The sequence below is a fragment of the Buteo buteo genome, chromosome 4 (assembly GCF_964188355.1).
Source record: "Buteo buteo chromosome 4, bButBut1.hap1.1, whole genome shotgun sequence".
Classification (NCBI taxonomy): domain Eukaryota; kingdom Metazoa; phylum Chordata; class Aves; order Accipitriformes; family Accipitridae; genus Buteo; species Buteo buteo.
In genome coordinates, this window is record NC_134174.1 from 1,285,226 (window position 1) to 1,309,234 (window position 24,009).

Genomic DNA, 24,009 nt, shown 5'->3' on the forward strand with positions numbered 1-24,009 from the left:
GGGACTCTTGTCTCAAAAAGTGACTTCTTTTCCCCTAAAAGTAACTTTCCCTGCAAAAAGTTACCTTTATCCCCACGAAGAAACTTTTCTCTCCCAATAAAGTGCCTTTTGTCCTCCCAAACTTTTCTGCCCCCCCCCCCCGCTTTTCTCCCCCCAAAAGTGGCTTCTCTTCCCCAAAGGCAACTTTTCTCCTCAAAAAAGTGACATTTCCTCCCCCCAAAGTACCCTCAAGTGACTTTTTGCCTAAAAAAGAAACTTCTCTCTCCCAATAGAGTGCCTTTTGTCCCCCAGAAGCAACTCTTGTCCCCCCCAAGTGTCTTTTCTCCCCCAAAAGTGGCTTCTCTTTCCCAAAGGCAACTTTTCTCCTCCGAAAAGCGACTTTGCCTTCCCCAAAAGTAACTTCCCACCTGAAAAAAAGTGACTCCCCGCCCCCAATCCAACTTTACTCCTCTAAAAATGACTTATCTCCCTAAACCGCCACTTTTCTCCTCCAGAAAAGTGACTTCTCTGCCCCAAAAGCAACTTTGCCCCTCCAAAGTAACTTTTTGCTCCCCCAAACAACTTTTACCCTCCCCAAACCCGACCTCTCTCCCTCAAAAAGCGACTTTCCCCCCTCAACCCCGACTCCCCCCCCCCCCCAATCCCTCTCCTCCCTCCGCACCAAATCCCAACTTCTCTCTGAAAAAAACCCAAACTTTCTCCTCCAAAAACGCGACTCCTCCCCCTTCCAAAGCAACATCTTCCCCTCCCAAAAGCTACTTCTCCCTCCCTAAAACCAACTTTCCCCTCACAAAACCCAACATTCCCCCCCCGCCTCCTTCCAGCAGCCCCCCCCTCGGGAGATCAACCCTTTTCCCTCCTCAAACCCCCACTCCCCTCCTCAAAAACTCCTCCCCTCCCTGCCCGCTCCAAAAAAAAGCCACTTTTTCCTCACAAAAAAGCCACTTTTCCCCTCTAAAGCGGGCTACCCCCCCCTTCTCCTCCGGCCGCGCCGCCTCTCCTCAGCCCGCCCCGGCGGGGGGCGCGGGGCCGTGGCGGGCCGGGCCGCGCTGAGGGAGGAGGAGGAGGAGGAGGAGCGGCCCCGCTCCGCTCCCGGCGAGCTCAACAAAGGGCGTCGGGGCATGGCGGGGGCCGGGACCGGGAGCGGGCCGCCCGCCTAGCGCCGGTACGGGCCGGGATGGCGGCTGAGGGCGGCGGGTGGCGGTGGGCGCTGGCGCTGGGTATGGCGCTGGCTCTGGGCGGCCGCCGTTGCTGCTGCCCCGCCGCCGCCGCCCCTTTCCTCAACGCCTCGGCCGTTCCCGAGCGCTGCCGCCGCCCCGCGCCCTGCGAACGGCTCCGTTACGCTGCCTGCCTGGGCTCGGCGTTGCCCTACGCCGCCACTTCCACGCTGCTGGCCGCCGACTCCGACTCGCAGGAGGAGGCTCACGGAAAACTCCTGCTCTGGTCCGGTACGGAACGGGGACCGGGGCGGGGGGGGGGAGAGTATGGAGGGGGCTGGGGTAACGGTGGGGAGGGGGAGCGGTATAGCGGGGGGGAAGTGTGGAGGGGAGCGGTATAGCAGGGGCGGCGGGTACAGTATAGAAAAGTGTATAGCAGGGGCCTGGGGGTGGGTGCATGTGGTATAGAAAAGTGTGTAGCAGGGGACAGGGGGTGACTACAGTATAGAAAAGTGTGTAGCAGGGGACAGGGGGTGACTACAGTATAGAAAAGTGTGTAGCAGGGGACAGGGGGTGACTACAGTATAGAAAAGTGTATAGCAGGGGACAGGGGGTGACTACAGTATAGAAAAGTGTGTAGCAGGGGACAGGGGGTGACTACAGTATAGAAAAGTGTGTAGCAGGGGACAGGGGGCGACTACAGTATAGAAAAGTGTGTAGCAGGGGACAGGGGGTGACTACGGTATAGAAAAGTGTGTAGCAGGGGACAGGGGGTGACTACAGTATAGAAAAGTGTATAGCAGGGGCCTGGGGGTGCATGCGGTATAGAGAGGTAGAAGTATAGTAGGGGACCAGGCATGGGTGCTGTATAGAGGGGAGCAGTATAGTGGGAGCAGTATAGAGGGGGCCTGGGTACAGTATGGAGGGGAAGGGGACTGGGGGTGGGCACAGGGATAGGTACAGTATAGCAGGGCAGCAGTATAGCAGGGGACATAGCATAGGGTACAGTATAGAGAGCTGTAAAGCAGGGGAGCAGGGACCGGTGTAGTATAGTGGGGGACCTGGGACTGGGTACAGTATAGACAGAGAGCAGTATAGCAGGGGACCGGGGCTGAGCCCCATATGGCAGGGGACCAGTATAGCACCTGGGGACGGGCACGGCGCCCCAGAGGTGCTATAGAGGGGTCCAGGTGCTACGTGTCCCGGGTTGACAGTGCCGGTGCTCCCCACCACCGCAGCCGGGGTCTGCCCCGTCCCATCCCACTCCACGTCCCCGTGGGGCAGCAGGGTGGGGGCACGGCACAAGGTGGGTCTGCCTGGGTTTGAGGGGGGGGGTGCGTATGTGTGTGTGACGGCGCTGTCCCCACAGGCCTTCGCAATGCCCCGCGCTGCTGGGACGTCATCCAGCCCCTGCTCTGCGCCGTCTACATGCCCAAGTGCGAGGACGGCCAGGTGGAGCTGCCCAGCCAGACCCTCTGCCAGGCCACCCGTGCACCCTGCACCATCGTGGAGCGTGAGCGCGGCTGGCCCGACTTCCTCAAGTGCACACCTGACCGCTTCCCTGAGGGATGCCCGGTACGGGGAGGGGGGGCACACACAGAGGGGAGACCCCACCACGCTGCCACAGGCTCCAAATCCCCCCAGGGCAGCGGGAGCGGGGAAACGCCAGCTGTCCCTGGTCCTCTGCGGGGGACTGATGTCCACCCCGGCAGCACAGCCTTCGCTGTGGGGGTGCCTCCTCCTCCTCACGGCCTCTCTTCTCATCCGGCAGAATGAGGTGCAGAACATCAAGTTCAACAGCTCGGGGCAGTGCGAGGTGCCGCTGGTGCGGACGGACAACCCGAAGAGTTGGTACGAGGATGTGGAGGGTTGCGGCATCCAGTGCCAGAATCCACTCTTCACCGAGAAGGAGCACCGCGAGATGCACGTCTACATTGCCGCCTTTAGCTCCGTCACCATCTTCTGTACCTTCTTCACCCTGGTGAGATGCGGGGGGACACAGGGAGGTGTCCCCAAAAGGGGACCGGGCACCAAGCTGTCCCTTTCTCCGCCCCCTGTCAGGCCACATTCGTCGCTGACTGGAGGAACTCCAACCGCTACCCCGCTGTCATCCTCTTCTACGTCAATGCCTGCTTCTTCGTGGGCAGCATCGGCTGGTTGGCGCAGTTCATGGATGGTGCCCGCGACGAGATCGTGTGCCGGGCCGACGGCACTATGCGGCTGGGGGAACCCACGTATGTGTTACTTTTGTCCCCATCCCACCACAGCCACGTGCCAAGAGGTGTCCCCGGGACCAAGGAGGGCTCTTGGGGTTTCCTGGCCTCTTGGGAGCACGGAGGATGCTCCATGGGGTAGGAGAGATGCCCTTCCTCCCGTGTCCCCTCATGGAGGTTGGTGACCCTCCTGTCTCGCCTCCCCCTGTAGCTCCAATGAGACACTCTCCTGTGTCATCATCTTTGTCATCGTCTACTACTCGCTGATGTCGGGTGTCATCTGGTTCGTCATGCTGACCTACGCCTGGCACACCTCCTTCAAGGCTCTGGGCACTACCTACCAGCCACTGCTGGGCAAGACCTCCTACTTCCACCTCATCACCTGGTCCATCCCCTTCGTCCTCACCGTAGCCATCCTGGCTGTGGCGCAGGTAACGGGACCATGATCCCATGTCCTGGCGGTTCCCTGCTGGGGTGATGTGCGTAGGGAGGGGTGGCTGCAGCCAACCGAACCCCCCGTCCCCATCTCTACCAGGTGGATGGTGACTCCGTCAGCGGCATCTGCTTCGTGGGGTATAAGAACTACCGCTACCGGGCTGGCTTCGTCCTGGCGCCCATTGGGCTCGTCCTCATCGTGGGTGGCTATTTCCTCATCCGGGGTAGGTTTGGGCTCACCCCAGTGTGGGGATGGGGGCACTGTGGGTGTCCCCCCTGCCCTGACTACTTCATCCCTCCACTGCAGGCGTCATGACGCTCTTCTCCATCAAGAGCAACCACCCCGGGCTGCTGAGCGAGAAGGCAGCCAGCAAGATCAACGAGACCATGCTGCGGCTGGGTAAGCAGGGCTCCATCGGCACCGTTTCCATGGGAATTTGGGTGGGATTGGGGACGTTTTGTCCCCTCAACCCAGACAGCCCCATCCCACCTTCCCAGGGGTGGCTGCAGTGGGAGACAAAGCTGTAGTGACAGCAGCACGGCCCCAGTGCAGCGTCTTTGTCCCAGTGTTGCTGGCGTCTAGCTAAACCAGGGATGTTCCACTTCTCTTCCAGGCATCTTTGGCTTCTTGGCCTTCGGCTTCGTCTTCATCACTTTTGGCTGCCACTTCTATGACTTCTTCAACCAGGCGGAGTGGGAGCGCAGCTTTCGGGAATACGTCCTGTGAGTGGGATGGGGACAGGAGGGCGAGTGGGACACTCGTGGCATCCCAGCACCTTGAGTTTAGCAGGGGACGTTGCAGAGTGGAGAGCCCCATGTCCCCCACCAGTGTTACCACTATATCTCCACTCTGCAGAGCTGTGGGGTATCGCTGGGTGTCCCCTTCCTTATGGCCACCGTCCTGTGTCTGTCCCCGCAGGTGCGAGGCCAACGTGACCATCGCCACACAGACCAACAAGCCCATCCCGGACTGCGAGATCAAGAACCGGCCGAGCCTGCTGGTGGAGAAGATCAACCTCTTCGCCATGTTCGGCACTGGGGTCTCCATGAGCACCTGGGTCTGGACCAAGGCCACCCTGCTCATCTGGAAGCGCACCTGGTGCAGGTGGGACCCCGGGGATGTCACCCATCTTCGAGTGACCCTTCCTGCCCCTTCCAATGTCCTGAGGTGTTGGAGGTCATCCTCAGATTTTTGTCCGTCAGCTCAATGAGTTGTGGGCTCACAGCAGACAGCGGTTTGGGAATGGGGTGGCCTCTCCCACTTTGCAGGTGTCTTGTGTCCTGTTGGTGGGACACCTCTATCCCCGGAGACCCATCCAACGCAGTCCACAGCCCTTGGTGTCCCTGTCCAGAGTGGAAGAGGGAGACGGGGAGGGTCTCCATGCCCCCAGCTCCAATGCCTGGGGTTGTGTGTCCCCTGTGCCTGGGCTACCCCGTGTCCCTGCTCTGACCCACCATGTCCCCAGGCTGACGGGGCAGAGTGACGACCAGCCCAAGAGGATCAAGAAGAGCAAGATGATCGCGAAGGCCTTCTCCAAGCGCAAGGAGCTGCTGCGTGACCCGGGCCAGGAGTTGTCCTTCAGCATGCATACCGTCTCGCACGACGGCCCTGTGGGTACGTGCCTGTGAGAGGTGGTCACCTCAGCAGCACCCTGGGGTCTCCACTGTCCCCCCCGCCTTGACCGGGCTGCCCTGTTGTCATTGCAGCCGGTTTAGCATTTGACATCAACGAGCCGTCGGCCGACGTGTCCTCGGCGTGGGCCCAGCATGTCACCAAGATGGTGGCCAGGAGAGGAGCTATTCTTCCCCAGGACATCTCTGTGACACCCGTGGCGACGCCTGGCAAGTCCTTGGGGACCGCGTGGGGCATCTCTGGGGGGGACAAGCCAGACTAAGGGGTGTTGGGGATGTGCAGGGAGGCAGAGCAGGGTCGGGGGCTGGGGCTGGTGGGGGCGTGCAGGTCAGGATGCGGCTGTTCTCACCCATCCCGTGTCCTGCAGTGCCGCCGGAGGAGAGGGCCAATCTCTGGGTGGTGGAGGCTGACGTCTCCCCCGAGCTGCAGAAGCGCAGCGGCCGCAAGAAGAAGCGGAGGAAGAAGAAGAAGGAGGTGTGCCCGGGCACCGAGCACTGCCTGGGGGGTTCTGCAGCCCCCCTGGCCCCCAGTGCCGTCCCTCGCCTGCCCCGGCTGCCCCCCCAGCCCTGCCTGGTTGCCTTTGCCCCCGACATCCTCCCGGGGCTCCCGCCCGGCCAGCCTGAAGCCGCCTTTGCTGGGGGGCCATGGGATGGCCGCCGCAGAGCCAACGTCTTCCACCTCATCAGCAACCCTTTCTGCCCCGAAAGCGGGTCCCCCGATGAGGAGAACCCCGGCCCCAGCAGCGGGCGCCGGCAGCACAACGGGGGTCCGCTCTGGCCCCCTGACCCCGGCACCCTGCCCAGGACTCAGGGCCGACGGGCTGGCTTGGCCCCCATCCACTCTCGGACCAACCTGGTGGACGCGGAGCTGCTGGATGCTGATTCGGACTTTTAAGCCTGGCGGGATGTTGCAAGGGGACAGGGACACCTGGGGTGAGACCCGAAGACTCGTCCAGCATGGGCAGCCTGTGAGGGGACACCGAAGCCCACCCCGTCCTGCCGGGGCCGGTCCCGAGCATCCCTCCGGCCCAGCCACAGCTGATTTCTCCCCTCGGAGGACAGCGTTTCTCCCCACATTGCCCAGACAGACTTGATGCACATCCCAGCCTGGCAAGACGCTGGCAGAAGGGTTTTGGGGTGTCCCCCCGCCACCGGCATTGCTGGGAGAAGAGAAATGGGGTGTCGGTGGAACAAACCCCACCCAGGTCTTGCAGGGATTGAAGGAGAAGGGGGACATTGCCACCAACAGGGACAGGAGTGGGTGGCCCCCCCAGGACAGCGGTACCAGGCAGTGGGCAAGCGTAGGTCAGGGTAGATTTTGGTGAGCTTTGTCCCATGTCCTGGGGTGCTGGGACCCGCTGACACCCTTCGCTTGCCCTCTGCCCCCAACCACGGCTAGATGGTACGTAGAGCTTACAAACACTTGTGCCAATAGGGTTTGTTTTGGTTTTTTTTTTTGAATTTTTTAATCTTTGTATAATACACGAGATGTGATGGCCAGGCATGGCCTCCGCTCGGGTGCTGCGGCTGACAGCGGGATGAGCTGACCTCCCCCTCCCTCAGTGGCAGCAGCATCCCTGGGGTGCACCCGTTTTTCTGGGTGCAACCCTATTTCTTCAGGGGTCCCAAAGTGCCTTCCAGCTCCCCAGAGAGCTGAACCAGACCCAAAACAGAGGGTTGGTGGGACAGCAGTCCCTGGCCACGGGAGATGGGGAGCTGCATTGGGGTGCATGGGCGCTCCCCGAGCCACAATGCGAAAACAAAAAAAGAAACTTTATAATCCCAGGGCATGCAAGGCGAGCCGTGGTTGCCTTTGCTGTCTAGGTGCACCAACCCCCGAGCAAAGCTTTTTTTTATTTTTATTAAGAAAAAACTCCAAGTTACAGTGAACCCGGCCGAGCTCCGAGGCAGGAGGTCTCCAGTCCCTGCTGGTGTTTTGTATCTGTCCATTATCCCTGTACGTGTTTTTATTAAATCCTGGTAGGCTCCTGGCTTTCTTGCTATCCCGGTGACCTCCACGGGTTAATTTTTGCTGTGTAAAGGAAAACCCTCCTGTATCAGTATTAAATTTGCCAAGTTTCCATTGCCAGTGTCTGCCCTGGGCTCTTTGCGGAGGTATCGACTGCGGGGAAACGTTGTGGGGTTTTGTCCTTTCTCCTAAAAGGGCTCCAACTGCTTTAAAAACTGCTTTAAACTGCTTAAAAACCCCCATCCCAGCCGTTTCACCCGCAGAAGGCAGGTGTGAGGGGCTGGAAATGCCTGTGGCTGCTATGGGGTCTGTTTGTGGGGACATTCACTAGGCTTTGGCAGCAAAGTGGGGGGGGTTGGGGGGGCCCTTTGCCAGCAGATGGCACTACGGGCTTAAATATCCCCAAACCCACAGTTGGGTGGCCCCAATTTTGGGGTGCTGCTGGGTGCCTCAGCTGGAGTGGAGTCCTGTAGGATGCAGGGGCACCCGCTGCTGCCCTCAGCAGCGGGCGATGGGCTGTGAGGACGGTGCTTTTGGGGACAAAACACTGCTTTTAGAAAGTGTCTTTTTTTTTTTTTTTTTTTTTTATTTCGCTTGGGGGCGAGGCATCCTCGTGCTCGGTTATCCCGGAGACCAAGCACCCCTCTGAAATTTGGGTGGAATTGGCCAGTGAAAATTGCCTTGTTCCGATGGTTTTTGGTGAGCAGGATGGGCCAACCCCACTCTGCTGCCGTAGCAGGGCTCTGCACTGGTGCAGGTGGGCAGTGGGAAACTGGAGTAAAGGCTGGTTTGTCTGGGGTGAAACAGAATGTTTCTCTATATTAACTTTATTTTTGTAGGCTTCTTTTTTTCTCTTCATTTTATTTTTGTGGGCTTCTTTTTTTAAAAGAAAAATGCATTGAAGCAGCTGTTCCTAAATGATATGTTGTTTTGGAACAAAAAGCTAAAATACTTAATTTTGGAAACAACGGGAGCCATCCTGACCCCACCACAGCCCCTATGTTTTCCCCCAGGCACGAAAAAAGGCCCCTCAATTTGGCACACAGGGACAAAGAAGTGTTTTTTTGAGGAAGAAAAAAGCACTTATCTTGGGAAGCACCACGTTTTCCTTGCAAAGGTGCTCAGAAGATGGAACCAGCTCTTTGCTCTAGTGGGAAAAATGAGAAGCAACCACCCAAAACCACCATTTAAACAGGGTTATGATTAAAACATCCTGGTTAAAAGGGACAAATTCAGCCCAACTTCTCATGCCTGCTGTGCCCAGAGCATCCTGCCCTGGCACTGGTCCGGGAGCACCGAGCATCCCCACCCAAAAGTGGCCGGTGGTCCCACTTAGCACCGTGGGTGCTCGTAGCATACACTGCTCGGGATCAGGTTCCACAGGGGAGTAAGAATTAAGAATAAGAAGGCAGGGAGGTGCCTTTGCCACTGTTTCGGCTCCAGGGGATTTTCCTCCAGCCGTGGGACTGGGTCGGGGACGGGTAGCACAGCAGCTGCCAGCCGCCACCGTGGGTTTCCCTGACCGATGCCGCTCATCGGGAAACCACAGCCAGGAAACCACTAATGTGAGCAGCAAAAGCCGTGCGGTTGCCCACAGCAGCGCTAACGCCCGTGACGTGGGTTAGGGGAAGGGACCGGAGACCCCCGGGGTGGCCGAGCCGGCTCTGACAGAGATCTCTCCCCCGGGGCAGTTTTATTAGGGACAGGGACAAGGGTGGACAAGGGTCCCCTCCATCCTCAGCACCCTCACACTGGAGTTTGGGCTGCTGCTTCTCCCCACGCTGCGTCCCCTGAACCTTTCCCCAAGAGCATCTTCTCTCTCTAACTCCTTCAGCATCGGGGAAGGTCACTGGCTAGTTTTAAGGTCCCAAGGGACATATCTCCTCCCTTGAGTGACCCAGATGTCACCCGCTCAGCTCCTTGGCTGGCAAAACCCAATTAATTTCCCCAGCTGTACATCGAGTATCCTCAGGAAAGAAAGGGAAGAGCTCAAATGGTCACACGTAAATAACATCCTCTTATTTATTATTCTTTTCCCTTTCGGTGAGGAGCAATATTTCAGGCTCCACTTTACATTACAAAGGAGCAAAGAGCCCTTCCTCTTCCCCCTGCCTGCCCTCCCATTGTGAAACAGCTTTAATATCTTCCAGTTATTCTTTTAAGCCCATTTCCTAAGGAAACAAGGCTCATACGATTACATGCCTATGCATGTGTCTGTCTGTCCGTCAGGCATCCCCTCGGCAGAGTACTCAGCTGTGCTCAGCAGAAAGGCTGCAGACTTGCAGGTGAAGATTGTAAAGATTTCATGAAAACTGAGCGCAAGGAGAGGAATTCCACACATGCATGCGCCTCTATCCCGCTCTTCTGCGTTTAAGTGGGTTTTGGGAGGCGCAGGAGATAAAAATGTGGAGGGTCACACTTCTCCCTGAACACCCCTGAGAGTGTTCATCAGGGCATGGCAGGGAGGTTTCAAGGAATCTGGATAATATTCGCTATGAATACACTTAACCACTCGCCCCCGGGGACAAATGTCGGCACTATCTGGCCATCTGGTTGCCTTTGCCGTAATTAAATGAATGAAAACTACGACAGCGGAGGCCAGTCGCAGGGACTTTGCCAGAACAAATCAATAGCTGCAGTAAAAACGGATTGCTCATATCAAATGTCCAAATGCCATTAGGCAGGGGTAGGCTGAATCATCTTAAAAATCATATGTGTCGTACAGGAGGTGCAATTAGAACATCTAATATTATAGGGTGGTATCGACTTCTAGTTTGGGATTATATATATAGCTCAGCAAGATGACTACTGTGTCTGTGTCGGCTTACAGTAGGGTATCAGAGTCTTAAAGAATTGAAAAACTTCCATATAAATCTCTTTTTTTTTCTCTTTTCTTCATGTCTGGAAGGCTCAGCCTGTGTAGCCGTGCTGGGTGAAGCTCCCCTGCTCTGCCCCTGGATCACCGCGTGCCGCGGGGCTGTACAGCAGCCCGTACCATCCCTGTTAACAGAGGCTCGGCTGCTTTTAATTGGGATCAGGGAGGTGAAGAGGATCCACGCCGAGCAGTCCTGCCCTCCATCACTAACCCCAGCACACACCCGGCTGCTGGCTTGATTTTCCAGCGCTGCTTTTAAGACTGAACATCACAGGAACGGGCAAATCCAGACTGTGAAAGTGATAGGGGCTCTGCTGACCCAGTAACCAGCCCGGTCTCCTCCCAAGCAGGTGTCCGGCATCACCCCACGATGCCAGCCGTTCCCCACGACACAGTGTAGTCAGATGGAGGATTTCAGGGCAATATGGCAATTCACGAGCCGAACGGCTCGGCCACGCTCCGTTTTGCAGCTGCTGTCGTGGAGGAAAACCTGGGTTTTCTTTGTTTGTGCAAGATCAAAGCATGGGTGTCTGCACCAGAGCACACCCGTGTCTGCCTAGGTTTTCCTCCACCTTCCCTCTCTGATTATCACGTGCCAGGGAGCAAAGAGGACAGAGACGACTACGAAATGTCTGACATCGGTGTCTAATCTCACTCTTCCCTCACCTTTGGGTTATGATACGCTCCATTTGGGGGTTTATGTATGCTGGTTCCCAGGCAGCGCAGGCATCTGCCTGTGCCCTGCCTCTGCTCCACGCCACGTAGTCCCTTCAAAGCAGGATCCTGCATGCCGGGCCCCGCCAGCAGCACTGCGGGTGTTGTGTGATGGACTGGGTCCAGCTTGGTTCCACCACGCGTGGCGTGCTCGTCCCCAGCCTGTCTGGGAAAGAGGTATTTCCATGCCAGCAGGTCAGGCACAGGCAAAACAGGCTGGCGACCACAGCTGAGCCTGTCCTTACAGCTCTGGGAGAGACCGCAGCTATTTTACTCCTTTTCTGGCTTAATTTTGTTGTTTGTGGTCATCATTGGTATGAGAAACCAGGCTATCGCCCATGTAGATCTACATGCAGCCACGGCTCTCAAGGGAAAGGCTCTTGCCTTTCCGAGGCTGCTTTCTCCCAAGGTGCCCAATATCTACTTTCAGGCAAAGGCAGCCCTGCCTCGCTGCCCGTCTCCTGTCCCTCTTGCCGTCTTCCACACGCGCAGCACGGGGAAGGAGCCAACCCGAACCTCTCTCGTAGGCACCGCTGGCGCCACTCTCACAGAGCCCTGATTGTTTGAACCGCTCAGTCCTCCCTAACCAAACGGCCTCTCCCTTCCTCTCCTGATATCCGTTGTTTTTCCAGATAAATCATCAAGTACAGCCTAGCACATTGCTCCGGTTGTGCGGATGGTTTGCTGAACCTCTGGCGAGCTGTGATATCATCTATTTGCTCAATGGATGAGCAGTGGTTTGTGCCCCGATGTGATGGAGGCATGTCCAATTAGCGCTGGAGTGTTTGGGCACGTTGACATTAATATATGACTTGTTTTCCAGGAAAACACCATCCCTGTTGGTAACCCCATTTGAGGACTGCACTCTTTAAAAGGCAACCAGGGCAAGTGCAGTGACGATCCTATGCTGAGCCAGGTGGGCGATGCACGGCTGGGGTGTGGGTAGCGCAAAGGACCAAACTCAGGGTCAGGATTTTGCCCAAGTGGCAGATTCCCCCAGGTCAGGCATGTGCAAAACAACCTGGCATTTTTTCTGTCAGACTGTGGGATCTATGGCACCATGAGACGACAACATCTGGAGGATTTCTGCCCCAGGCATTGGCGCTGCCGAGTGGGGCTCCAGGTCAGCACAAGCCCCACTCCGCAGCAGAACTGTGGCACTGCTGGAGCTGGGGCTTTGCATGGAGTCTGCTCTTGTCTTACGACTGCAAGAAACTTGCAGCGTATATCAAAGGGGAGGGATATTCATCGGCTACAACTTCAAATCCCTCCCACAGCAGCTTTCAAAGAGTTTTGTTTTCAAAGGCCCCTTCTGAGACTGAAATCTGCTATGAGACTGAGCTTTCTGATCTGAGGGAGAGGGAGAAATGCGCTGGGAAACCTGCAGGCAGATTCTGATTTCACTTCAGTAAGGAAATAGCATTACTTCAACGAAGTCGGGACTTCTCCCTGGCACTTTCCATGCACAAAGTAATGTGCTTCTTTTCCTTTAACTTCAACCCCCCTCACACATTCCTCCCGTCATCCTCTCCGCTGCCTCTGGTACAGGGTTGCCTTCGGAGCCCATTAAATGCTTTACAGCCCTTTCTCGCCTTGCCTCCGTCCTAGGCATTTTCCAGTCCAGCCGCCACCCCTGCATATAATGAAACCGTTTTTCCTCCTGTCCCCAGTGAGTTTTTACCAACGCAGCGTGCCATCAGCTGCTGACCTGGTTCTTCCTCTCCAAGTGTGAAATCCTCCTTCGGCTTCTCAGGTTTTGCTGCCTCCCTCCCTCGATCGGTCCTCTGCCTGTGATTTTCGGGGGTTTTCTGTGTGCTCCCCCTCTCCCTGTGCCCCATCTCGCAGCCTGCTCATCTGAAACACCGAGCTCACCCAGGGCTTGCGAGTGACTCAAAGATTCTGGGCTGTGGGTGTTAACTTGGGAATCGGAAACTCCCCAAGTCGTGGCAATCTTGGCAGTTGTTTTGTCCTGCACGTTTCTAACTTCTGGCATTTCTGGTGGATCCTGAAACTCCCCTCAAGCTTGCAGTATTTCACGCCTCTCCATTTTCCAGGCTCCTCCACATCCCTTCTGCTTGGCCGATGACATCCCCTTTTGGGATCAAGAAATTGTCCTTTTGCCTCCAACCGGCTCGATGTGTTGGACATGACCTCCCGCTCCTCGAACGAGACAGAAACGTTGCGCTCACACAGCCCCAAACACACAGGCTTCAGTCCTTGGCTTGTGCCCAGACACTGCATTTATCCTAATAGCGATAATAATGAACAAAACCCCCCAAGGATGGGTTTGAATTCCCCTTCCCTAAGAGGAGCTTTCCTGAAGAACTGGATTTAGTGAAACGCGGCTCGTTACTGGCTTTTGTTTGTACGAAGGCCCCTGAAAAAAGGCTGACCCACAAAGGGGCTCTGTGGGCTCGCAGAACCTGGCAGGACAGCAAGTTTCCGGGCTCTCCGATCCCGCGCTCCCCTTGCCAGAACCTCTTGGCTCCTCGTTTTCAAGGGTTTATGCTTGCGGAGGAGCAGCGGGCCCGGGGGAGCAGCCTGACACAGGGCCTTGCGCTGGGGGGTGCTCAGAGGCCTCCGACCGGTGGCACAACGGGCACCGACCGAAACACAGAAAATTCCACTAAAATGTGAAAAAACCCCACAAACTTCTCCACAGGGAAAGAGGTCAAACGCTGCACCGGCCACCCCCAAGGGGCGTGGGGGCCGCTGGAAGCCCCTACAACCCGGGCGGCGGCTCCGGCCGGCCCTGACGGGGCTGCGCCTCCCGCCGCCGCCGCCATTCCGCGCCTCTGCCCCGGGCGGGCGACAGCGGCGGGACGACGGCGCGGCCCCCGCCGGGACTACACTTCCCAGCAGGCCCCGCGCCGCGCGGCGGGTAGGCGGAGCGCGGCGGGAGGCGGCGCGGAGGCTGCCGGGAGTTGTAGTCGCGGCGTGGAGGCGGGCGGGGCGGGGCGGCGGGCGGGAGGACTGCACGTCCCGGCGTGCCCCGCGGGCGGTGAGGGGGCGGTGGCGGGGGAGGGGCGGGCGGTCCCTGAGGGAGCCGGAGGCGGCGGCGGCGGCGGTAGCGGCGATGTCGGTGCAGGTGGCAGCCCCCGCCGTGGAGCTGAAGGAGCTGAGCGGTCCCATGGATAAGGCGACGGGGCCGCCGTGTGAACCGGTGACCGCTCACCCTCCCGGGCACGCTGTGGTCGCGGCTCCCTGTCCGCTGCCGGCTACCGAGCGTGAGGCGGCCCCGGCCCCGGCGTCCTCCTCCTCCTCCTCCTGTGGTGGCGAGCGGCCTCCGCTGAGCGGCTGCCCCGGGCTATCCTCCGCCACCGGGTTGCCGCCGGGAGCCGCCAAGGTACCGCAGGCTTCGGCCATGAAGCGGAGCGACCCGCACCACCCTCAGCACCGGCACCGCGACGGCGGCGACAGCGGCGGTGCCGCGGCCGAGGCTCTCGTCAGCCCCGACGGCACCGTTACCGAGGCGCCGCGCACCGTTAAGAAGGTAACGGGGAGGGGAGGAGGGGGACCGGGGGCCAGCACACCCCACGCGCACCCCCCCCTCCACGGGGCAGCCCCCCCGGGACATCCCCGGGGGACAGACGCCCCCCCCCCCCCCCCCCCCCCGCCACACACACACCGGAGGAGGGGGGGAACCGTCCCGGTGCTGCCTCCCTCCGGGTAGGGACCGTCCCGGCGTAGGGGTCCCCGGTACGCGTGGACGGGGTGTCGGTGCGCCCCGAGGTGCTGCCGTGGGATTGCTGCCGTGGCTGTGTTTCAGGGACGAGTTCCTCCGGGGGCGTGGGGTCCCGTCCTCTCCTGGGGTCCCCGTGTATCTCTGCCCCGTGGGTAAGCAGGGGACGCACATGCAAAGGCTGAGTGTGGATATGCCCACGGACACGTGTGACCAGCGTGACCCTGCCCCGTGGGTCCCTGTCAGCTGTACGCGTGCCCGGCGTGGTGCTCCTGCCTTGCAGGGTATGTGCTTGCTTACACACTTGCACCTGCCAAGGAGTGTAGGCACACACTGGGTGTGTGTACACCCTGCTCCTGCACACCCGGCTGTGGGGGTGTTTGTGGGAAACGCGGGTGCCAGGTATGCGAGCTGCCGGGTGTGCGTGGGTTCACATCGGGTTCATGTCCCTGGGATTATCTGCTCGCTTGGAAATACGGGTATGCTCCAGATAAAAACGTACAGAGAGGTGCACGTCCCATTGGTATGCGAGGGATAATCAGGTGTACCCAGTATGGATGGTGGGTGTACGTGTGCACAGGCATGTGCCTCTGGGTGTATTGCTGGGTACGCACTTGCATGCACCCAGGGGTGGGTCTGCACGGGGTGCCCTGTCCTCAAGGGTGCCCCTGTCCTGGCGCTTGCCCATTGAGGTGTACGGGTGCATGCTGGGAACACTCAGACTGCTCGCTGTCTACCTGGCGAGTATTTGTTGAGTGTGCACCTATGGACGTGGCAGGTACGCACTGTCCCCTCGAACCGTGCCTATCCTGTGACCACGTGCCCAAGCGTGTGTTTGCCCCATGGGTGTGCTACGTGCACTGGTACGTAACCTCTAGATACATACGTTGTCTAGGTATATATACCCCTGAGGTATATATGTACATACAGGGATATGCATGTGTTTGCAACCGCTTTTGTACTTGCACACAAATACGCAGGCATAGCCATAGGTATACATCAGCTTGTGTATATATGAACCCACGTGTGTGGAAGTGAGTTCGCAGATACAGAGGTGGACATGCAAGCTTACATAATGCATGCTGGTACATATACAAACATGCGTATAGATGCGTATGCACGTTCAGGTGTCTACATGCTATAGCTATATGCATGTGTGACACATACCTTCATGTGCAGGGGAAGTATACCTGCAAGTTTACACGGTTAGATATCTACAGGGATGCAAACAGGTGCACATACATGTACCTGTCAGTACATGTGTACGCTTACAGGTGTGCATACACATATAGCTGCACAGATGCTGGCAGAGGTAGGTATATACACACTAAGGCACACCTGCTCTCCTTGGATGCCTACCTATGGGTGCAAAGCAGACCTTTGTGCACATAGGCACTCGTATGCCATGTGCTCAGGCACGCACTTCTACCTTTGCACGCCTGCCCACACCCAACCGTACAGCTGTAGACATCCTTATAGACACAAATGCGTTCGGATGCACACAGAGAGCCCCATCTGTGTCACGTATAGACACCCCCATGCCTTTGCATACACAGATTATGTGCATACCTATGTCCACCTATAGATGTACCCAAGTCCACTCTCTGACCTGTTCACGTAGATACACGCATGCGTTATCCATGTCCCTTAGGTGGATGCAGCCATGAATGTAGATACTCCCCATAAGGGGGGGGGGATAGGTGTGCTCTCCTAGAGATACAACCTCCTATAGATGCACGTGGATGGTGTCCCTGTCATAACTCGTACTCATGAAACCTTGGGGTGAAAACTTCATCTACATATTGCTGGACTTCCACCCTCTTTCACTGTCACTCTAATATTTCTTCTCCAAGGGAGTTTATCTTCATAACCATGATCTCCTCCTGTGTGGTTTCCCTGAAATTGGAGTCTCTCCTAGAGACTCTGTGGGAAGGAGCGCATCCCTGTAAGGCAAAGTCTGCTCATGAAGAGTGTCTGGATCAAGGGCTCCTTCATCCCCTTAGAAATCCCTGCTGGGGGGGCTCAGTTCCTCGTTAAAGGATGTTTTTCCACTAAGATTGTGACTTCTGTCCCCAGTGTCTGGAGCCCTCTCCATTCGATATCCTAATCCCATCTCTCTATTTTTAGAGATCCTCAGGGCATCCATATTTCTCTTTCTCCTCAAGTGTGCTTAATACTTCTAAACCCCTCCCTTATACCTCTCCTTTCCTGTTGTTGGTTTTTTTTTTTGGTTAAACAACAAAAAGGCATTTCTCCTTGCATCCGTCTCCTGAAGTCCAGCTCTTGTCAGGCCAGAGGAACACAGTGTTAGATGACACATTTGCTGCATCTCTAACTCTAGGAGGGAAGGGGCATATTGATGGTGGGTCGTCATCTGAAACAGCTTGAAGAAACCTGCATCTCTCTCCCTGGATACTCTTAATAGCAGCAGAGGGTGCCTTATAAGAGAGGAGCAAAGGATGCCAAGCTTTTGGGAGAAACCTGGATGCGGGAGGAACAGCCAGCGAGCTTACGGAGCAGCAAAACTCCCCAGCTGGCTGCCTTTGCTTTGGGTGATGAGTTTGTTTAGGAGCTGACAATCTGTCTGGTTGCTAAAGGAAGCGAGATGTGTTGATGGAGGCTATCTGGGAGTACATACTGTTCCTTCTCTTTCTTTTCCCCTATACTGTTGCTTTCCAGTGACTTCAGTGTGTGCGTTCCAGAGACTTGAGAGGTTGTTCGGCATTCCATTTACCAGATTTACAGATCCAGAGTCCTTTCTGCCGTTTCTTAGGAAGTCATGTTATTTAAATAAAACACCAGATTTGGTAGCCATAAAATTGTTCCCAGTCCTGTGACTGAAAAATTGGGCACACAGAGCTGAAGCATCTGTTGAAAGAAGGTTTAGTACAAAAATAAGTCTAAAAGAAGTCGATAAATTTTTTTAGTCAGATCCAATAGAACTTTGCTTTAGGACCTGAAAAAAAGGCAAAGGTCTGTTAAAAATAGGTAAGCAAGATCATATCAAATTTGCAGGGAAACAAGTTAAACTGTAGTTCTTACAGTGTTTGTCTGGAAGAAAAAATCTCAGTTTTTTCTTGACTGGTTTATATATTAAAAGTACTTTTTTTCCTGTTTTTTTTTCCCTTTCCTTGAAGTTTTAACATGTGTTCTTGAAGTACTCTGCGACCAAATGTTTCATAGTCCTGACACAAGCACAGAGTTCCCAGTAAATAGCCGTGACTGTTCTTTCCTCTAATTCTACTCTCATTTTAAAACTATTTTTATATTGGTTTAGTATTTTACTTAAGCCTGTCTGCCTTTAGATGTGCTAATTAATATTGTACCTTGATGGAGCGGGGACAGTACACGTGCCCAGACTGGCAAGTGTTAACAACTTTGCAAGTTTGTATTTTTAGTTATTTAGGTGATTGCTTCATTTTGCTGTAATATTACAGCTGATGTATAGACCTGATTCTGCAGTCTTGTACACCTGCTCACACAAGAAATGATGGCACTCCTACAAACCCAGAGGTCAAAATCAAGTACACTGGGCTTGTCTTCATGACACCTGCGGAAGTGGTTCCCATCAGATCTAGATGAAGATCTCTGTAATCACGTTTTTGTTCTCTTTGGATTCTTGTTGTAGATCCGTGCTCTCAAGAAATAGCTAGAAGACCTCATTTCTGAGATGACATTGGACTTGACTTTAACAGCTAACTCTGACTAATGGATGTGGCTGTGACCTTTACGTGCGTCTACACAGGTAGATTTAGCCAACCCCTGGTTGTCTGGTGCTGCTTCAGAGCTGGCTGCCTCTGGAAGGGCTAGTGACTGCGTCTTTGACCTGTGTCTGAGGCGTGGGCTGATGGGTTGAGCTTCAGGGGTAGTCCAGATCTTCTCCTGCCTCTGACTGCGTGTCCTGACCCTCTCCTCTTCCCCTCCTGCCAGGTTCTCATGTGGCTCCAAGATGAGGCAGTTCAGGGACCTCAAACTGCATAAAATTCCTCACTATAAGTTGGGTTAGTTTTCTCTTGGTGTGGTTGCCTGCAATGTGGCGTCAAGGAAGAGCCAGGAATGGTGTGGGAGAAGTGGCACGAGCAGGTTGGTGGAGATGGGAGGGATGGAAAGGCCTCTCCAGCAGCAGCTGGATGTTGAATTGGCTCAGTTGTAGTGCGAGTCTATGTGATGGGGTGCTGGCAGCAGCTGGCTGGGGTGACTCAGGAGATGCGTGGTTTGTTCTGCCATCCCCGCTCCCGGAGCGAGGTGAACCGTGGGGCTGAGTAACAGTTTCAGGCATCCCCAGCTAAGCTTATCTGTGGATGTGAGTCAAGGCCCCGAGTTGCATGAATTGTTTACGGTTTTAGATCTGAATGGTGTTTTGATGATTAGATGATCGCTCATTGGCTTTGTGGGGGTGGTGGCCACTTAGGTTTTATATTAATTCTCAGGGCATTCCTAGATCAGAGTGGCCGAAAGTCACAGAACTTCTGGAAATGTTGTCGTTAGTGTGTGTGGGGTGGGAGCCAGTAAGGGGCTGTAACTGAGACTCCCAAACTGATTAGGTGGGAGATCTTAGCCTCGAGATGACAGCTCTGTGTCCCTCTTTCTTTAGCTGAGAGAAGAACATATACTTAAACAGATGCACTTCTTGGTTTAATGATTCTTAACTGCTTGGCAAGTAAGGCTTAGTAAATGCTTGTACACCGTGCTGGGAGTTTAAACGACAGCGATTGTGTAGCTGTGAAGTTTTATATTAAGCATGTACCAATTTACAAAACGAAAGGTGGCTTGTTGGTTTTTGGTTTGGTTTTTTTTTTTGGCCCAGCCACTCGGTACAGAAAGAACAGCTTACTCCTTGAATTTCAAGCTGTGTTCTTTTGCTCCTTAGCATCATTAAACAGAGGGTTTAGTATTGGAAGGGATTGATTTGCTGGTTTGTTGGTGCTGTTGATTCATTTAGTGGGCTAGAGCAGAGCACAGCTTGCTTTTCCAGAGCTACGCCGCCTCTGCAGTGCCAGTGGCTGTAGAAAGCTGTGGCTTTTGTCTGGGCAAGGCAGAAAAAGCAGGGCGTAGAGGTATACAGTAATGAGGTGCACATCCTTGTGTAATGTCACTGCTTGAATATAACCTTTTTAAAACTCCTTGCTGTAAAATTCTTCGGTGAAGGGATTACATCAAAATAAATGCCTGGTGCTCGCTAGACTGGCACATCACCTGACTGGTGAGCTGCGATGGGAGGTTTTATTCTGCTAAGACTATAAATGACTCTCATGTGGCTTGTCTAAATGATGATTCTGACCTTGACTCCCAGCAGATTTCATTGCCTGCGATGAAAGTGTAGCTTTTCCCTTGAAAATGTGTGTAAATTCCTTGCAACATTCCCAGGTCGTTTTGTGGGGCAGAGGGATTTTTTTGGCAGGTGTGTGCTCTGTTAAGGATTTCTTATGTGCTTGTGCGTTGGTTTTCCATTTTCTCTGTTTCATTCTAACCCCTAGTGATCACTTATGCTAGGTAATAAATGTTTCCCCTGAGGCTGAATTCCCAAGTGCTGCTTGTAATGAGTGTGGTTTGAATGCTATTTAGTAAAATCTCATCATTGGAGGCCATATTCTTTTATTACATATAATACTTGTGGGTCTGTCTCCCTATGAATGTCTGCAGTTTAATTTTAGAAGGTGCCTGCATGTGACTGCATGGAACTGTGTACAAAGATCAATACGTCAACCTTTGGGATGGAGGCCCAGGAACAGAAGAGAAGATAAAAGAAGACTGGGGAAAAAGTGATAGAAAAATAATGGCTGTGAATGCGAGTAGATGGCAGGCTATAAAATGTAATGACATAGAAATGAGAAGCTGGGGTGTGGTTCAGGGTACCTCAAACCTTGTAACTGTCAACGGCAAACTTGCATTTTGCCGGGAGGCTGCGGCACCGTACGTCTGTTGCTTTCTCGGGTAAAAAATGTCGAAACACATAATGATCTTTGTGTTTGTATCTTTCCTGGAGGGACAGAAACCTGGTGTTTGAATTTACAAGCAATTAAAAGCGTAGTCTTAGCTTTGGCCCTGACTTGACGCATGAAAGATGAGCAAGGTAAAGCAATTACGACTTTCAAAGCCATGTTTGACCTTTTAGGTTTTCTTTTTAACTCTGTCTAGTGAATTGTAAAACAATGTGATGATTTAACTCAAACAAGGAAGAGATGGAGGCAAAACTAAAAAGAGAGAAGTCAGCTAGGTAGCGCAGAGATAATAGGCAGATTTCTCTATATGACTGAGTGACCTGCAGCATTGGTTAAATTTGAAGAATACTAAAGACTGAAAGAATAGAATTGGTCCAAATGTTCTGTAGAACTACTGCAGTGATAGGGTACAAATACTAGCTACTAGCACATGCCTTCATCTGACAGTTAGGAAGCTTTGCTTGTTACTTACTTCACAGAGGTGAAGTGATCGACATTTAATCCTGAAGTTATGTGAGAAAAAACAGGGAATGGACTGTTCCCATAAAAATGACTCAAGGACCAATTTAGATATTTATTTTCTTCTTCAATTTTGCAGATTCAAGCCAGTGATCCGAGAGTAGAACCTCAGTCTTGTGAAGGAAATATCCTCCTTGAAGTACGATGGCTGACGTCCTGTTAAATTCCTATATAGAGAAGTGAGCTATAGGCAAGTTAAAAAACCTGAATGATGAATGGAAGAGAGACAGCCTGAGAAATAATGTCCAGCCTCTAAATAAAAATACTACAGGCCACTTGCTTTAAGTCCCAACAAAACTGTTAGGTTCTGGGGCTTCAAATGAGCAACAAACTGACTAGGAGGAAAAGGGTGAATTAAGGATAAAATAAGCTTTAACTGTTTCTTGCACAAAATCCTCTATGCTGAGGTCTGCAATTAAAGGCATTCGTAGCAAAAAAAAACCCACTGAAATGCCTCAATTTCAGTCTAGAGAAGCCATAATTAAGTTCCTTTCTTCTTTTCTTATCAAATGGCTACCAATGTCAGTTCAGGGTATTTCTTGATAGAGAGTTTGTAAATACAAACAGAAGGTGGGGAGCCTTATAGCCCAACTTCCATAGGAGCAGTTGCTGCCTGTCACTGATGCAAGCTGCAAACAGAAAGGGAAAAATTGTTTGTATTTTTAGTTGGAACTGCAGTCCTGTCTTCTGTTAGAAGCAGTCCTCTCGAGATTAAGATGAAATATTGTGAAGAGGTAAAAAGGACTGAAGTTTTAGTAAATTGTTTACTCATTTTTGTTGTGCAGCTGTGGAGAAACTGTAGTGCCCACTCGCAGGTGTGCTGCAGGCAACAGGGGAGGCAAAGTTGATTCTGGAAACCTAAATTCAGTGCATGTGTACTGGATTCACCGGAAGACTTTTCTGGGCTTTCAGCTAAATCCAAACTCTGAAATGGGAGAGGTCAGTAAATGAGAAAATAGGACTGAGGAACATGAAATAATAGCTCTTCAGGGAGCTTTGAGGTCAAAGACTTTAAAAAAAAAAATTTTTTTTTTTTGAGAACACTTCTCAACTGAACGTTTCCCTGCTTAAGGCCTTGAAGCAATAAATTGCTGTTATGCTTGTGCCCACTAGCTGTGTACTGAATACCTTTAGAAAACTTTTTTTTGTTTGTTTCTAGTTATATTTTGGGAAAGCCAATGTTATTTAAGCGTGTTGGCTTGGCTTTTTTTGCATCAAAAAATTGTGCAGCTATTCCTAGAGCAGGAATTCAGCCTTGCAGACAGAGTTGTTGATGAACTACTGGCCTTGTAATGAAACTTTGAAACTTCATATTTTTCATAGGTGCAGCTCATCTAATCTGTGCTTACTCCGAAATACAATTCCTAGAATGGAGAATGGTGAAATTGATCAGTTGTTACTTCTTATTCTGCAAAAGTGCATGTGTAGCTGATTAAATTGGCGTCCTGATTTACAAAGCTTTTCCCTAAATATGAGCTTTCATACAGATTGTGCTGCAGAGACAACCTTTAATTGATTTTTTTTTAAATTTATTATAGTATTGTTATTGGAAAATACATGTGTATAATTATATAAATACATATTGAAATATATTTTATTTTTATTATAGTAGAAATATGCACAGATGTCTCAGGTGAAATGGTTGTCAAAGAGAGGAGAGGCTTTCATGTGACTTTCCAGAAGACTCGGTGACCAGCAGAACAGTTCCCTGAAGTGAATGACATTTGCAGGCACTTTTCTGAGAATCAAATGACATGGTCATGCTTGTGTTCTTTTTATGTCTGAGATGAAAGGCTTTTCTGCAAATGTAACATTGGAGTGCTCTAGAATAAGCAAGAACGGGTGAGAGCCTAGAATTAACGTTCCTCTGCACCCTTGAAAAACTCACCATAGCGCTGGAACACTTTGTAAAGTATTTTCCAGCTTTTGCAGGATAGCACTGCTTCATCTCGGGTTTGTAGCTGGGGTATTGATGCACTGAAATTAAGACTGCTTGTCAATATATTTGGGGTTTTCACTATGAAGTGGAGAGAATCTGCCCTTTTTCCCCAGATGTCTTGTGTCATTATTAAATAGCACTCTCTTATTGAAGCATAGTTCCCACTGACTTCAGTTGGAGCTATGATTGCTCAGCACTGCTCTAAGTCTTGGATTGTGAGCATGAAAAGATGATGATCTTACAGTTAATGGCCAGATGTGAAAAGTTTACTGAGTGTGTCTTGCCTAGCATTGCTGAAGACATGCCTAAACAGATGAAGGCAAACCCACGTTTGCTCTGCACATGCTGAATTGGTCAGATATGAGTCACTTAATGTCTTGTTCTCTTTGGGATGCATCAGCACAGCGTTGTGCATGAGCCGACGCTACCACTGTGCAGCTTCTGGACCAGAGCTGGCTTCTGTCCATCCAGCTTCAGCTCCAGTCTGTCTGCACCTGCCTGCGTAGACTTGCCTATAGCAACTTCGGCAAAGAAAAATACAGAATTTAATTATGTAGGGCAGCATTTAACAGCCTAACTAAAACCCCTTGTTCTTCTTGAAGTCTCCTGTCTCCTTCTCTGTGCGCTTTGCAGCTTCCCAACAGGCGAAGCAAAGCATCAGCAAAGTCCAACCTTGAAACTGTGTTCTGTCCACTGGTGGAGACAGGTTCTTCTGAAAGAAATTGTGTGTGTGTGCGCGCGTACTTATTTGCAGGATGTGTGACTTCAGGCTGAGTGAACAATCTTATTTCTGGGGTTCTTTATTTTTGGTCAGCTTTCCAGCCTTAATATTCTTCTAACAGCATTTTTAGCATTTTGCTATGTGAAATGTTCAAATGCTGCGGCGTGCCGACCTTACTTTAAATTGCAGGGGTGGCAATGTTGGAACTCAG

General features: G+C 52.9%; 2 protein-coding genes across 2 annotated transcripts in view; both read left to right on the plus strand.

Annotated features, from left to right (window-relative positions):
• Window positions 1-938: 938 nt before the first annotated feature.
• SMO (smoothened, frizzled class receptor) lies at window positions 939-7,520 on the plus strand. Its single transcript, XM_075024515.1, has 12 exons — window positions 939-1,448; window positions 2,527-2,732; window positions 2,929-3,138; window positions 3,219-3,391; window positions 3,582-3,801; window positions 3,906-4,029; window positions 4,113-4,205; window positions 4,420-4,528; window positions 4,725-4,910; window positions 5,272-5,420; window positions 5,513-5,647; window positions 5,806-7,520. The coding sequence occupies exons 1-12, from the start codon at window positions 1,178-1,180 to the stop codon at window positions 6,330-6,332; spliced, it is 2,403 nt and encodes an 800-aa protein (XP_074880616.1). The 5' UTR covers window positions 939-1,177; the 3' UTR covers window positions 6,333-7,520.
• Window positions 7,521-14,023: 6,503 nt separating this feature from the next.
• Window positions 14,024-24,009, plus strand: part of AHCYL2 (adenosylhomocysteinase like 2) — a 107,227-nt gene continuing 97,241 nt past the window's right edge. Inside the window, exon 1 of the mRNA XM_075024522.1 lies at window positions 14,024-14,488. Coding sequence (XP_074880623.1) covers window positions 14,072-14,488 — 417 coding nt within the window. The 5' untranslated portion in view covers window positions 14,024-14,071. The remainder of the gene's footprint in view (window positions 14,489-24,009) is intronic.

What these genes read in the sequence shown, in the direction of transcription:
- SMO (XM_075024515.1), top strand. Translation starts at nt 1,178, where the DNA reads ATGGCGGCTGAGGGCGGCGGGTGGCGGTGGGCGCTGGCGCTGGGTATG. An exon ending in CGAGACCATGCTGCGGCTGG is followed by an intron (nt 4,206 to 4,419) that starts GTAAGCAGGGCT and finishes CTTCTCTTCCAG; the next exon opens with GCATCTTTGGCTTCTTGGCC. An exon ending in TGGAAGCGCACCTGGTGCAG is followed by an intron (nt 4,911 to 5,271) that starts GTGGGACCCCGG and finishes CCATGTCCCCAG; the next exon opens with GCTGACGGGGCAGAGTGACG.